Source organism: Ixodes scapularis, unplaced genomic scaffold (assembly GCF_016920785.2).
Source record: "Ixodes scapularis isolate PalLabHiFi unplaced genomic scaffold, ASM1692078v2 PGA_scaffold3__209_contigs__length_174095766, whole genome shotgun sequence".
In the NCBI taxonomy this organism is placed as follows: domain Eukaryota; kingdom Metazoa; phylum Arthropoda; class Arachnida; order Ixodida; family Ixodidae; genus Ixodes; species Ixodes scapularis.
Genome location: NW_024609868.1, coordinates 26,136,783 through 26,153,155, shown reverse-complemented (window position 1 = coordinate 26,153,155; position 16,373 = coordinate 26,136,783). Strand labels below are relative to the sequence as shown.

General features: G+C 46.6%; 1 protein-coding gene across 1 annotated transcript in view; it reads right to left on the bottom strand.

Moving 5' to 3' along the window:
* The window catches only part of LOC8024385 (protein transport protein Sec24A), a 41,039-nt gene that overhangs the window by 7,105 nt on the left and 17,561 nt on the right, over positions 1 to 16,373 (bottom strand). Inside the window, 15 exon segments of the mRNA XM_040223665.3 lie at positions 277 to 455; positions 3,313 to 3,423; positions 4,901 to 5,074; positions 7,632 to 7,790; positions 8,296 to 8,419; positions 8,876 to 8,977; positions 9,149 to 9,250; positions 9,566 to 9,621; positions 10,250 to 10,414; positions 10,560 to 10,626; positions 11,139 to 11,248; positions 11,337 to 11,463; positions 11,783 to 11,885; positions 13,047 to 13,153; positions 14,739 to 14,948. Of these exon segments, the coding sequence (XP_040079599.1) occupies positions 277 to 455; positions 3,313 to 3,423; positions 4,901 to 5,074; positions 7,632 to 7,790; positions 8,296 to 8,419; positions 8,876 to 8,977; positions 9,149 to 9,250; positions 9,566 to 9,621; positions 10,250 to 10,414; positions 10,560 to 10,626; positions 11,139 to 11,248; positions 11,337 to 11,463; positions 11,783 to 11,885; positions 13,047 to 13,153; positions 14,739 to 14,948 (1,896 nt within the window).

Here is a 16,373-nt window from a genome sequence, read left to right as displayed (position 1 = left end):
CTCCACTTGTGGCTCTGGGACCCAAGGGCAAATCACAGAGTCGTAAAGGGAGATAAAACTGATGGCAAAATTGTGTGAAAAGTCCGCCCTAAAGACGATATATGCTCCATACTGACCACTCCAAGAGGAAGATCGTGCAGCTCACTTAAAGACTAAAAAAAAAGATTGACAATGTAAAGACAATATGACCATAACAAAAATCTGCAAACTCACAAATCAATGCTCTTTTCTTAAAAAAAAAAAAAAATTAGAAAAAAAAAGCTTTGCCCAGCTTACGTGTTTCATCAGTGCAAGCACAAAGAGGGGCACCAGGCGGGCGCAGTGGGGAATGGGCAGCCCCGCCGACGCCTGTCCCGCACTCAGCGTGGCCCTGAAGGCCTGCACCAGGTCCTGGCAGGCATTGACCAGGGCGTCCCTCGCATCCACCACCGACGACGACAGGCTGCGGTCCACCGCTGGAACCAGAAGCGACACGCCGCCGCATTAACTAACACGTGCCAAGGCTTGACACTCGTCAACGCGTTGAAACAAGACGGGCCGACGCATGAAACAGCGCGTGCCAGCACATTAACCGACGTGTGCCACTGCATTAACTAAACTACGTCCCAGGTGCCCACTCGGTCCTTCACGCCCGTGCCCTGTTTCTCGGTAGTACATAATATCTTGGCATACCTGCCAAGCGTGTTCCATTACGGCACTGCAAAGGAGGGCGCTATATATACTTTTTTTCACCTCAAGAATCGTAGTAAAAAATTGTACGTCTCCTCGCAGAGCATTACTAATTTTCCCCTTTATGTAGAAAATTTATATGTAGGTCCATTTTAGATTAGACAGATGTTATCTTATCAACACGCACACACTTCAAATGCCGAAATCGTTGCTTCTTCCTCCAACAACAAAACCTTGTAAGAACTACTTTGTGTGGCGTATGAACAATGCGTAAAACTTCCTTTTTTTTTTTTTGAGGTGAAAACGAACGATGTTTCTCTTGTAAGAAACTTTGCTCGTTTTCGTGAAACTACGGAATGAGTGTGCACCACCATTGTTTCTTGAAAGAAGTATTCGACAGTTAGACATTACCCGATACAAAATAACTACAATGTTAAAGGTGAACTCAAAGCAATACAGTAAAACGTCATTAATTCGGATCTCACGTGACCGGCAAAAATGTCAGAATTATCCGAAAGTCGAAATATTGAATGGACAGAAAACTGTGCGAAAATGTTTTGCTGTGACTTAGCTTTATTTTAAGAAATCTTATTGCCGCCTGCTTTCTGGACGACATTTGGGTGGAGACGACAACTTTCCTTAGCGTAGTCAGGTGCTCCACCGCACTCGCACTGTCAGAGATGTAGCAAGTCTTTGAGCACAACAATAGCCTACACAGCCTCTCGCACAGTGCGACGCGGCAACGGCTCCTCACAAGGAAAGTCTTCATCTTCATCCAAAGCCCGCCCGTCATCACATAGGGCATCCCTGATGATCTCACCGTCACTCGGCTGACCGACCACAACACCGTCATCAATCGCAAGGTAGTCAGCAAGTTGCACTTGGGCAGAAAGGACATTGTCGAAAGAGCCGTCGTCGTCTTCAGCGACGTCGGGGGTCTCCCCACCTGGCAAGCTTCGAACAGAGCCGCTATGCTTAAAACAGTTAGCAATAATCTCAGCTGGCGAGTTGTTCCACACGTACGACAAAATGTGGATACTGCTGAGAAGCAATACTTTGTATTCCCTCGCAATCCCGGTGCACAGCAACATTCACTCCAATATATGCTTCCTGTATCTGCTATTCACATACTGAATTATCCCTTGATCCATGGGTTGAAGGGTAGCAGTAGTGTTCAGAGGCAAAAACAACCTGAATGCACTTCAGTCCCGACGCATTGGAGTGGGCGCTGCAATTATCGACGAACATCAACACCTTGCGCTTCTTGGTGCGGAAGCGTCAGTCTAGCTGGTGTAGCCAAGCTCGAAAAACTTCAGACGTCATCCAGGCCTGCCGATTCGCTTGGTAGTCAACGGGAAGTTGTTCGAGGTTTTCGAAACTTCTCGGTTTATTTTGCCTCTCCAATCACAAGAAGTGGCAAGCGCTCCATACCAGTCATGTTTGTGCCAAAGAGAACTATGACCCTTTCTTTACTTCTTTTGCCACATGTGCAGAAGTCTCCTTTCAGTGCGATGGTTTTGTCTGGTAGTGCTTTGTAAAACAATGCTGTCTCGTCTGCGTTAAAGATGTCGTTTGCCTTATGTGCAGTGAGGTACTCGCGAAGCTTGACGTTTTTCTAGTCATCGACAACATCGCCATTGACGGCACCTTTCTTTCCGCACACCTTTCTGAAAACCAGTTTATGTCTGCACCAGCCCTCCGATGCTTCGAACGAAACAATCTTCATCTTCACTGCATACTTCTCTGCTTGAGGGCAGATCAGAAGACCATTCAAGAGCAGCTGCACATCCCGTGCACTGATGATCGACCGCAGCAAGGCCTCTTCTAGTTTCGAGTGTGCTGCCTTCCGCAGCCGCTTTCTTTTCGCGTTGAACTTCTCGCTCTCGAAAGCCCATAGGCCCTCGGCCTCATTTATCACGTACGTGGCCAAAATGCTTCTCTCGACGTTGTACCTTTACATCACTTGCTGTCGAGAGACACCGTCCTTCAAGACCCTCAGCATTTCCACTTTCATGGCTAAATCCTCGGCCTGGTACTTCTGCCACTTCGCTGGCAGCACCGCCATGAAGGTTACTACAGTTGCTGCACGTGACGACGACATGCCAGGAGACTAGCGCGCAGACGCACGGCCTTTCAGAGCAAAATTGGCTCGAAACACAGAGAACCGAAAGAGCGAAGTACCTTGGGAAAAACCAGAAAAAACCATGTGTGCACCTCGGATGGATAGCGGTCATACCCATTAGAACGTGCGGTAGCTTGTGCCACCAGCCGAATTCGTCCAAATTAACCATAGCGCGTCCAATTGCCTTCGAATTAATGAGCGTTTGGTGCCATTGACTAATACAAACGTTTGACAGGACCGGATTGGCAGTTCAAATTATCTGAGTTAGCAGGGGCTGAATTAACGAGGTTTTACTGCACAAAAAAAACAACAGATAAATTCATGTTGCAAAGCGGCAGAGTATGTCGGATATAAGCAGAGTCGCCGGGGGGTGATTTGGCCCACCTGGAGGTCCCGTAATGTGCATACTGCAGTTACCCCGAACGCAGTTAAGTCTTACACTCTTCGGACGCTTGAAGGTCACCGGCACAGCCACACCTTGACCGAGGTGGCCAGGAAACAGAAAGAAATGACAGACGCACCCATTTTACAGAGCAGCCCCACCACAGCCTCTTGATCGATGGAGCCCAGAATGTCCTGGAGCAGCGCCGTGACAGGGAGGCTTAGTGTGTGCACCCGGATTCTCCTCTCCCCTGCACAATCCACGAGAGAATGGCCTCAGAGAAACAAGCACGCACTCGCCTTCTGCGGCACAAAATTTGGAGAGAAAGTCGCCGAACATCATCTTTCCCAGTCTTTCAGTAATGAAACTTGATTTCAAACCACTGACTTCTTGAATGACCCAATACAAACACAAATCAGGTTAACCCCATGAAGATGCCAGAAAAGCATCGAGTAATGAAATAAGAGTCGAAGCACGGACAAGCCAGAGATATGTGACTGTGCCAAAAAGACTGGACACAAAGTACACAAGAAAGAACAAAACACCACCTTTCAGACAGTAGTTGTCCCTCCCCCTCTCCTTCCCGTGCTTATTTCTGCATCCTACCTCAAAGCGTCGTATCTCAAACTTCTTTGTTGACACGATACCTTCAGGACAGGAGACCACTAGCTTGAAGATACCTACAAATGCTGTACCAATGAGATAAAAGATCTCGCTAGACATTTAAGCAAATGATGCCAGAAAAGTAGAAACAATGTCGAAACCTTACAATAGTTTTCAACTGTCCCAGGTTCATCATTTCAAGTTCTAGAGTTTGTTTTGCAAGCCATAAACCCTAAAATAATTCTTAATAGGAGGTCAACCACCGCATAGACAGTAGGCAGTTTTTCTGTTGCACATGGCCCCCCAGCTCTGATACACGACGACACGTGCGTCAGAAAGTGTGATGAGGGTGTACAAGTGGTGCAGTTTTTGTTCCTCCGCTCGTGGCTCTGGGTCCCACAAGCATGGACACAGAGTCGTAAAGGGAGGGGTCAAAAATTACCCAGAAAATGGTCACTTTATGCTAAATTAATGCTTCAAGCGAAATCCTCAAAAGACATCCTGCCTGTATCTCCTTCGGTAGTATGCTGCCATGTTCCCTCTCCCCCCCCTAAAAAAAAACAAAAAAAACAAACAATGCTAATGGTAAAAAGAAAAGAAAAAGGCACGAGCTGCACTCGCTAATAACCAAATAATGGTAATCGTGGAACTCTCGAATGCAATTTTAATGCAGTGCACCTCGTTCAAGCTGCCAACTTGGAGAGGTACCGCTGTAGTACCTCCCTGAGAATGTTCGGCGAGTACAGCTTGTCAATGTTCAAGACTGCATCCACTCTCCTCGTATGCATCGTAACCCTGCTACGATCGAGCCCTGGTCTTTTAACGCAGGTTTTTTCTTCATTCGCATAAAGTCTCATTTCGACAAGTTTTATATTGCGCAAAATTTGAGGGCACTGAGTAAGCTCAACTTAGGCTCAAACGATGAGAACTACCGTCTCTCCCACCCCCCCTTAATTTCAGAATTCTCAAGTTTTCGGGGGTCTGTTCAAAGCAAAAGAAAAGTACCGTAATTATTGTAAAGTCCCGAACGAACACCTGTTCCCGAAAGATCGCCTACCCAGTACTTCTGGCTAGATACAAAGGCGGTCTGGGCCGGCATATTTCGACTGAGACCGTGTACCAACCCCGGCTCGAGGTGTACAGCACGGCAGCCTGGAAGCAGGCCAGGTTGCAATCGGTCAGGCTCTCCTCGATGGCGATCTGCATTCCGAAGCCGGCGTCCGGATTCACATTGGGCAGAGACAACAGGTCGGTCGACCGGACAAAGAAGTTGCCGTGGAAGGTATGGATCATCAGCCCTGCATCGTGCAAGCAGCAAGCATGCGCAACGGTCAGTCGTCAATCAGAGTCGGTCACATGAACCAGACATGTTAATCAACTTGGAGGGCAGTTTCCAGAATTTTAATATCTCACAGGTAGGATTCCATTTTCTGAGTTTATGTCTCGTAAAATTCGGAGGGTATTTTCGGAGTTTTCCAATTTTCTAAAATTCTAATCCCAATTTTTAAAAAATTCAAAAACGATATAAACGAAGTTTGGGTACCAACTAGCCCAACTACATGTCTCGTTACCATGACCCACAGTTCTGAAGGAACACTGACGAGCTAAAAGGCAAACCCTTTTTGTCAGCAGTTCCAAGATTTTAAAGGGGCACTGACACCCCAAAGGTCGTATTTATTTTTATTGTCTAAAACGATGCAAGTTGCAGCCATAGACAGCAAAAAAAAACCGCATCGCGAAAAAAAATTTTCCCGCGCGCACGCGCGTTTTTTTATTTTTGGAGTTTGATTTTCCCGCCTCTCGCCTCCTCGCTTCTTTTGATCGGCGACGTCAAAAATCAGGAAATTTAGAAGCTTTGTAGGCGGCATCTTTATAACATTTAATGACGGCAATCCTAAAACATGTTTTTTAACGCAATTGCGAACGCACTACGTCCCTTCTTTTTGAAATACCAAAAATCGGGAGTTTGTTGTGGTGCCGTCTCCTGGATTTGTATCCTCCAACGGAAAACAGGCGACACCGCTCAAAACCGGTCCGCCGCAACGCCGGCGCGAGCCGGCGCTCGCTCCTATCATCCTCGCTTTGGGTCGCCATGGCAACAGCAGGGAGTGGTGACAGGAAAGGGGACTCTCAGGTCTCCGCAATTTTTGACGTCAAGGCACCGGCGCCGATCGCGCGGGAACTTCGAATTCGGCATTTGGAAATTGTTTTTTTACTTCACAAATACTGAATTCCCAAATTTCAAATTTTGAGGGTAATGTCCCGGCATCGTTTTCAACCGTTTTGGATAATAAAAAAAATATGATTTTGATGTGTCAGTGCCCCTTTAAAGTAAACCATAATGCCACGTCCTCCGGACAACCAACCCTGTGCACTTAAAAAGTTTACTCGTAAAACACTGTCTTTTTTGCTTTTTCTTGTTTTGTCGCTGTGACCTCAAAATTTTGAATTTTTCGGATAAATCCAAATTGACGGAAAATTCACCGGCGAGTGTAATTTAGATTTTTTAGGATTTATCCGAAAATATGGAACCCTACTTGTAGGCCACACTAAATGTTTGTTATAGTAGCTATTAGAAAAAGTAAAAGTTCTCGACTCACAGCTGGCATGTACAAGACAACATAATAAAACCGAAGAGGCGGAAACAAAATGGACGTACACAACACCGAGACGGTGCTGTGCAAGTCCTTTTTGTTTCCGTGTCTCCAGTTTTATTATGTTGCCTAATATTCACCAGCTCACCTGCACACTCAATCTTCTTTCGTGTACAAGAAAATAACTAAAAAAAACCTGGGGCAGCTTAATAATACTTGACAATCTATGATCCTCTACTTAGTATGATCGTGCTGCACGAGAGTACCAAATCTTGGCATAAATCACCGATTCATTTAGGAGACAAACTGTCCTCTTTGTAAATATACCTCTTTTCTTGTACGCCCTTACTTTTTGTTTTTAGTTTTAGGGCCACATTTTTAAGGCACCACTAAAAGTAATCAATTTGTCGGAAGATATTTACTCGACCTTGTATGCAAAGGTAAAAGCTGAATGAAGAGCCTCATTAGGGAGTTTTAGAATAGCGCACGCTAAAGCTTTGCGTACGCAAAGAATAGCGTCGTCGCCACTGCGCATGCTCCGAACGCAAACCAGGTTTTGCGCTTTGCGTGCGCAATTTTAGCGTGCGCTATTTCTCGGAAATAGCGTGCGTACGCAAAGAGTCTTTGCGCTTCTCCTAGGAGGATTCGTGATGAGAAGTTGGCTAAATCCAAGACGAGCACAGTTAAAAAAACATGGCGGCTTCCAGGATTATGTCGGCGGCTGCTTTGGCTTCGTGGATTCGTGAGTGCGACGTCGGCGGTATCCTCGCGACTGCAATTTTCAATAGAGGACGACATTGTACTCGGTTTGGCAGCGATTACCGACAACTTGATGCTTGTGACGCGCGAACATTTCACGGCGAAGGTATGATGTGCGAAGGTCAGTACACGAGACCTCTCTTGCCGAGGCGACGCAAGCGGACACGACCGCTCAACCGCTCACGTCGCGTTCTCATGTTTAAACAAATTAAAATGCTACTCTGGACCAAAAAACTCTTTTTTTTCTAAAGTTGCAGCATTTCGTGTATGAAATAAAATTTTTTACTGTATCTTGGTGGCGTCGCAAGCGCGAGATGCTTTTTAGCGTCGCGGCGGAGAAACGCTATTCTAAAACTCTCTTGCGTCGCGTGCGCTAATACAAGCGCTAAATTTAGCGCTAGCGTGCGCTAAAATTGCGTACGTTATTCTAAAACTCCCTATTATCTGCGTTCGGTCTGTACCACTCCACAAAGTACAAAAATTCAAGTCATGAATAGCTTGCCTTTCGTGCAGCGTATCCTCATGACCGCTTCGAAACCAATCTTGCGGGTGACGTAGTACCGGAGCTCAGCCTCAAACTTTTCCATCTGCCCCTTGTTCAGCGTGCTGTGGAGGCCTGGGTAGTAGTTGATGCAGCCCGCCGAGTACTTGGAGATGCAGGCTGGCGAAGGGGAGAAAGGGTTAATAAAACAGGCTACTTCACCTCTTCCTAAGGGTAATTCTAAGGGTACTCTAAACTGGAAAATGACACAGTCCTTGCCATCCCCCATGCTGTCCTGGTGCTGATACTCAGTTAACAGTTTCTGACGATCCTTAAAAACTATCATGCCAACATAGCTTCCACCGTCCATGTGGCTTCTGTAGCAACATAATTTACACTGTGTACAAAGAGAGATTGCCTTCCGCTGTCTCACCACAAGACACAAAAGCACAAACTTCCTTTCTGAATTCTTCATAAGTTCTTCCAAGATTTTACTACCAAAAATAAATGCAATCTTATTGGAGTACCCCTGCGACAAAATTACGGCAGGATACATTGAACAATGGATCTGCAAACCCGGAAAGACTCAAATTAAGCACGGCACATCATACCAAAAATCTAATTTTTTAGGTCTGTTCTCTTAAAAGTAAACACAAAGGTGCTCCACGCAAGAGTAAACACCCACCTAGACTTGCGACGTCCATGTACTGGGCCCCCATGAGAAAGAGGTCCACTGCAACCTGCTGGCCAGAGCAGTCTAGCGCCAGCTTCTTGTAGAAGTCAATGGCAGGCAGCAAGTTAGCAATTTCCTGTAAAGATCACCAACACTCCAGTTGGAAACTCATCGAACGAGCTCCAATTTCTGCTACTACCTGCTCACTACAAACCCATCTTTTTACAACATGGTAAAATCCACCCACTCATATACTATGTACTGAGGAGGACACTCCTTCCAACCACAAAAGATAACTTTGCAAATCACTTCGGCTTCTTTTTCAACCTCTCAGTACTACTCCGTCGAGGAAGTTTCATCTACATTCCAGATAGAAGCCTTCAACTAGCGACTGCAGGTGCCTCTGAAGGAGGTCCCATTCATGAACTCTTACAGCAAAAGCACATTAGGAAGCTATACATACTTGAGTCTCTAGCTATATGAGAAGCTGTAGTTCAACTCCTCTTTTCCAGGTGCCTTTAGAGACATTCGGAGTAATTTGGGTAATACACACTGGAGTGCAAGAACGAATGCAAAGAAACCAAGGCCTCACCTTTCCAGCCCTCTGGTTGGGGTCTTCCCTGGGCTTCAGGTTCCCAGGCCCCACGTTGGGAAGGCAGGTCTGGAAGACGGACACCCTTCCACCAACGGGGCTCTGAAACCGAGGCACGAGAATGCAGAGAAACATTAATTCTCCGAGAATTATAGCAATTCGTTTAGCAAGGTTCAGAAACACACCAGAGGGGAAATTGTGCAAACGGTAGGTTCGGTCTGCGATGCCAGAGTTTGGCAACCATTCCTTCGAGAGAATGACAATGGGACTAACCATGAGCTTGTACGCCGCCTGGACAGCCGCACCCAGTGCACTTGTGGGCTCGCCGTTGTGCGCGTGGATGGCAGGCAGGTTTGTCAGCAGCTCTTGCACCAGCTGAAGCAAAGATCGACTCAAACAGTCACCCCTTTCCCAGTCCAGACACAGTTCAGAGTGCTTCCCCACCAAGGAACTGACAAAGCTGACCATTATTGGAATTTGCAACCTCTCCACTTTAAGTTTTTATTAAAAGCTTTTAAAGAATTTCAGGAGCAAGACAGAGAGAAACCCAAAAGTTAATTGGAAGTAGGATAAGAGAAAAGACTGCTCATAAGTGTTTATTGAAAGATGAGATTGTTGCGGACTTGTGAGGCTACATTTCAAACTGGCCTCATCATCGAAAGGTTACACAAGTGGCATGAACGAACTCACCCCTCTGCATTCAGCAATGTTGACAAGTAGGCTGTCCGGAGATGGCAGGAACACATCTATGAAAAAGAAAAACTAGTAAGCAAAATTAGTCCTACAATCCTGTCACAAATGCCATAACACGTCTGAACCAGAAATAATATAAAAAGGTAACCGGAACAATGAGAACTGCTTACTTCATTAATGGTCATAAACCACTTTATTTTTCATCCCTTGTCCAAGGGCAGTCATGCCTAACAAACCTTGCCCGTACTGTAAAAGCTTAGTGCCTTCAACACCACTGTTTTAAAACAACTGACAATGTCCAACAAAAAGCTTAAAAATGTCCAATTCACCATCTATCCGCACAAACTGCATGGAATGCTTTAAGCAGTTTATGTAAGCTTTCCTGGAGAGAAGTTGCCGTATTCTACCTCTTTTGGCACTTTCTTGAAATTCCAAGTTAAGGAGCCTTCACTGCTGCTCCTCGCTCCCTTCCTTTACCCTCCCCACAAGAAGCTGTCAATCAAACCTGTTCCAATGTGCATGCTACTTTATATTTCATTCCATAAATTGTGTCTAACACCATCAAAGGAATCACTGTGCATGGAGCTCAAGCGACGAAGTATAGCTCCGACCACTCTGCACCATCCAGCAGAGAGAGGAGACGCACAGCTCTCGGAAACTCAACAGGGAAGTGCGTGTCACCTTCGATGTCCGACACCAGCAGCATCTGGGGCTGGCTGAGTCCCTCCCCCAGGTTGTAGAAGTGCACCGATGAGTCAAACGTGATGAAGCCCACCTGCGTCCTACTGTCACCCGGAATGTTGTCCAGCTCTTCCAGGAGCACCTTGCAGAAACACGACAGGTACCCTGAAACAAGCCCCAACCAATCAGAAATGCCGGCAAGATTGTTGCTTCATTAATTGCCTCTAATTCTAGCGCTTGCAGTAGCAAAGGCAGCACAACAACAGGCAAACATGTAATTCTCGTGTATAGATGAAGCGTGCTGACGAACCTGTCTGAATTGCACCGTGCGAGACGTCCAGGACAAATAGGTAGACGGCAGGCTGCGGGGGTCGCAACTGCAAAGAGAGGCGAACGTGAATGTAGTTGTCAGCCGAGTTCATCCAATCCAACGGAACGCGCAGCGGAAATAAGGCTAGCCATTCTGCGCAAGACAGCTGTTACGCTTCGTTGTGAGCCGTCAACAACGGACAGGTTAGCTTCATAACTGACAAAACACTGCCCAAATCACAGAGGTGGACACTATTGCAGAACTTGTGAATTTCTGAGGGCTACAAATCGAAACCCAACAGACGAAACCGTCAGCATGCGTACGAGAGGCAAAAGCCTCAATAATGAGCTGGACTCGGTTCATGCCAGTTAAACCCTCTATCACATAGCTAAAGTCGTACCAACTTCAAGTAAAGGCTAGGATACTGCACTCAATTGCACACTCAATGAGCCCCAGAGCTTGTCTACACTTTGCCCTAAGCAACTTCCGGGAACATTCAAGAGTTTGGCGTGGTCGGTGCCCCAAATACCACACTTCAACCATAATTAGCAACAGGGTCGTCGGCCACCGGCTCCTCACCATGTATTCGGATGGTGCAATGAACTCAACCGTGGCATGCCGGACCTCAGGCCGCCGCTCGGGGTCTCCATACTTCCGACTCGACGGGTCAAACATGAAGTCTTCGGGCACTGCGCAGACGTTGCGAACAAAAGGAAAAATGAGGGCGAGCTTAAGTCGACACCTTCACGTTGTAAACCGAAACAAAGGATAACTCACGTGCATTGATTCGGAAACAGATGTTGCATTTCCATTTTTGCCGCTCGACGAACTGGACGTAGGGATTGATGTACGTACGGCACGACCGGCACCTCACGATGGTACTGCTCTGAATCACCGGGAGGTGCTGCAAAAAACGAGATTCGGAAAGAACTTTAGTTTGCAAACAACTTCCCTGCTAATCACTAGACCAAACTAAAAAAAAGAAAAAGACAGCACTAGTACCCTTACAAAAGCGTGTGGAGCTTCATAGGTGCTTTTTCAGACGCATGGGATATGCAATCGTTTTGAACATTTCAACTTCTCGACAGAGTGTAGGAGTGCCAAATTGCAATAATGGAAAGCAAAGCGGGAAAGCAGGCACCCAAGTACACTTTGCAACACTAATGTACAACATAATCGCAGCGGTGCAACAGTTAGAACGGCAACGTAAAACCAGCACTTACGTCGACGTCCCGGAAGGGGTGAATTAGAATTCCTAGGGGTAGGCGGGCCTTTTGTAAGAGCGACTGCGTCTCCGGGATCTTGGTCAGGGTACACCTGAAAATTCTGGAGAGAAGAGAGAAACCAATGAATGACGGTAGTCAGCAGATGATGCGGTACAAGCAGCACCGCTGCAACAGCACACTCTTCCCGCACATACTTACAATTTTTCTCGCCTGAATCGGAAGGAAGAGCGGAATAGGCCCTCTCCAAAATTCAGTTTGGCCACTTCAATAGATATCATTTCCTAAGTGAGTATCATCTGTACATTCTAATGGCGGCCTTTTGATGGCTTGAGAAGGAAGAATTTGGAGACAGAAGCCGATGCGAAGCTTGAGCATCCAGACACTAGTTCACTGTATTGTTGTTTGATGTCACCATGATGAGACTTGTAAGCTTCTATGCGCTACACAGTTGAGGGTGACACTGGAATGCTTGGCTTTGGCTCGCCACAGACAGATCATAACAATTAAAATGTGAATTTTATCAAGAGCTTTACTCAGAAGTGCCTCACACACAATTGTTTTTTGACACCCTCGAAACTGAAGCACACAAAGAAATAACCGTCCAGCGGGGAAAAACAAAAAAATTAATTTTGATATTTCTATTGTTAATTAATAGGTACCAGACTTTGTGAACCATCAGCATATAACAATTTGAACTGATATTCTAGCCACTAGATGGCACTGAATTTGTGAAAGGGTTTATAGTCCTCTTCTAAAGAACTAAGATATCATCACAGCCCAGACAGCTGAGAACTGTTGTCATACTAAATGCTGTAATCAAGATAAAGCTACAGTAAAATTGGACACCAACTCCTAGAGGTGATGGCTCACGGAAGTCTTTTCTCCACTAGCCACTGTTGGCTATTGTTCCAATTCAGACTTGATAGCAGAAAACGAGCTGTGACACAAAAACAAATGGCTCGCACGAGATATGCGAGCCTCGCGACATCAGCTCAGGCACGTGTTCTCTAACGTATTTCCTCATTAGCCACCATGGGGCCACCATTAGTATGATACAGGTATTATATAGGCAAGGCTCAATATAACAATCAAAGGTGTTGAGAGGAATTTCTTTCAGAGCCTTTCAAATCTACAAACCAAGGCCAAGATTCCCCATTCGAGAGCTTGTCTTTTGCGAGCGATCTCGAAAAACGGAAGATATGTTCCGTACAAAACAGAAAAAAAGAAACAAGAAAATGCTACTAGTTGAAAACGAGCTTACTCGGGCGAGCAGTTGGCCCCTTCGCCCGGAAGGGTGGGCCGGGGGGCTTCCTCCGGAGCCTTGGGAAGAATATTGCGGTCCTGAAGCAGGTTGCACGGTTCGTAGCCCTGTCGGGGAAGCCACGTGATTTACTGTCAGGTGCGCAACACTCCCAAGACGAACAATTCACGAGCGAGCCACTCAGCAAAACAACAGCTCGATACGGCCGCGTCTCACTCATCCGTGGACTCGCGTCCCTTTAAAAAGGTTGCTCAGTTTAAAGGTCTATTATCTCAGTACCATTCGACTATGTTTTCTTACTTCCCACACTACTCCTTAAATTGGCTCCTATGCTTCCCATGAAGCGCAGGTGTACCGGCGACACGTGGTTGTAATCCGGCGTAAGCTTTCACAACATTGTCAAACCAAGTGAAACACTATTGCCTGAATAGGGCCCGTCTACACATAGACCGCAATGCTAACTCACAGCTCCTATACTCCATTCACCCCATTCACGCTTGCCGGACCCATCAACCGCCTCCCTTTCATCACCTGACCCCGTTGTGTATGGGTATCGGCAGGAGAGCGTGATCACGTGGCAAAAGATAGGCCTACAACTGGTTCAACAAGCTCCTAGCTTCCACCGCACTGTCAACTTGGGGGGAACAAAATATTTAGTTAGAGCTGGTAAATCGACCATACCGATACAGAGCCGACTTTGCGTCATATTAGTGATATAGTACTGTGTAACTGCCAAGTTATGTTCAAGTCAACACTGCACCAGCGCTGTCCCCAGTGTTGATTTAGCGCTGCAATGCTTGTGTGAACAGGCCTTAGCTCTTTGAGCGTGAGTATACTCGGGCATGCTCCGTGCAGGTTACAGTTTCAACTTGCTCCCTAGCTGTCCCAACTGGGCTGTCAATTTTTAAGCGCGCGAGCAATGTTTTGTCTTGTAACAACACCTGTTGACGGCATGTGGAAAGTCTTGATTAGGAAACTTCTGTCTCGGTTTGCTCTTTCGTTGCTCCAGAAAGGCAATAAAAATTTCGTTCCAACCTCAAGCTTTCACTGGTGAACACCGAGATCTAGAAATTAGTCATTAACGAATCTATAGTAATGGACTAGGTAAGAAAGTCCCAGTTCCAAATAAAAAAATGTCATTTAAGGCCACTCGAAAAGTGTGACCCCAGGGTGCAAGGCCGGGATGTCACTGTGTACGGTACCGCATCCAGAAAAGTAGAATTCAAGAAAAATATCCTAGGTTGGAGACACGCGGACATCGACTATCTTTAAAGCCATAGATCAGTGTGTCTTCCATATATAAATACACTTCATAAAGCATGCTACGGTCTTTGAGCACGGGACCGAAATTTCTGTTCGAAATGCGGGAAAGAAACCCGGCTCTTCAAGGGTTAAGGAAGACGTGTGGCTAAAAAAGCAGAAAGTGGACACATCCTGTCTTCCTGACAACTGCAAATTATTCACATCCAAGGACTCTTTACTGAACTCAGTAGGGGGCCCCCAGATATCACCTAGCGATCCAAGACTATAAAAAAAAATCAAGGAAAAAAATATATTTTTTTTTCTTTCTGGTATAAGGATTTTTTAGTGTCCGCCGAATCCCCCCCCCATAGTCCCTCTTGCTCACGACGGAAAGAGTGCCGTGATGCTACCTCCAGAGTCTGAGAGGAAAGCCATCCAAGACAGGCTCACCCAGAGCTTGCTGAAGCTGCCGTTGATGCTCATGCCCGTCATGCGGGAGTGCAGCTCGGCGTCGTAGCCGGTCACCCCACCCGGGGGCGGCTCCAGGCCGTGCTGGTTCTGGGTGTTGTACATGGGCGGAGGGGGCGCAACACCCGCCGCGTCCCGGTGCGGGTGGCCCGTGGACTGGGGCGGCGGGGGACCCTGCTGGCTGTACCCCAACTGCGGCCAGGGAGGTGCGCCACTTTGAAGGTGCACGTTTGTCAGCAAGCACAGCAAGCAACAAAACCCGACTGCAACGCAGCCAGTGTATCTTGGCGATGGTCGCGTCACGGTCGGAGATTGTCGGTAACGACCAGATTTGCAGTCGTCGACAGAACGAGAGTGGCGAGGAGGTCTTTCAGTCGTAACTTCTCTAACACAAGCTCACTACTTTCCGTAACGCTTCCGCATCCCATGAGCTCGGAGCGTGCGTGCGCAAATGCATGGCAGACTGCTGGAGGCAGGGCATTTGAAAACGACGCCCTGCTGTTCTCATTTTGTCGGTGACTATGCTAGCAAAAGTTTTGCTTGTTTTATAATGTGATGTAACTGAAAGTGAAGCTGACTTTATAACAAAGATATATAAGATGGACTTAATAGGCACTCCAACACTGCCAATTATCAAAAACAAAATAATAATGTTCTCGAGATTCCCGATTGCAAATAGTCATTGTAAAGTGGTGAAACTGAAGGCAGCAAAAAATTCAGTTTTCTCTTACAGGGTAAATATTACTATCGTATATTTCTGGTGCATAAGTTGCATTATGTGGTATTAACAGCGCAAACACGAGAAAGAAGGATAGACGAGAGAGACCAGGCAGCGCTCAATCCCTTTTCTTAATTCACGGTGCGACGCAATTTTTTAATGCGCCGCGCATCGTTTTTTGTGGAGCACCGTAGCTATTGTAGAATACCACGCATCCGCCCATTCCACACCAAGCGCCCATTCCCAAATTTGTAAGATCTGAGGAAATATGCACAATACACCGATACGTAAAACTGATGACCGGACAGCGCCCACCTCCATTTTTTCGCGATCATCTCTAAATTTTGAGTGAGCACTTGCCCGGTATTTTACGGTATGTAGCCATAGGCAGTGTTGCCCCCTCCAGGAGGCCCTGCGGTCGCCGCACTCTTCCACACTTCTCATTAACTGACTCGGAAAGCGAGAAAAGGTATGGTTTCCCCGAAGTGGCTCAATGTGGACAGGCAACACAGTGAGAATAAAACTTTCATGGCATGTGATCAAGGTTGCCTAATTTCAGCCATGGTTCTGCATTCTTTTGCTTGTCCAGTAACACAGAAAAGTAAGTGGGCTGGTATACACACATGGCTGAAAATTTTCTTGCATCTTTCTTAAGTTTTCGTTTGATGAGCAGTTTTTATCTGCCATGCTCCAGCTGTGTTGTTACATGTAAAAGAAAGAAGAGCGGCTAGCCAATCTTTTAGCGGTACCCAAAGAAATGTGTCAGCATTTATCTATCTGCCTGCGCGTCGATGCTTGCCTCGTCTAAATGACTTGGCCTAGGCTAAACCTAGTGCCCCAAAGCTTGGTTCGCGAGTGTCTAAAGCATTAAACTTTCGTTCACTCGGCATGTGCATACT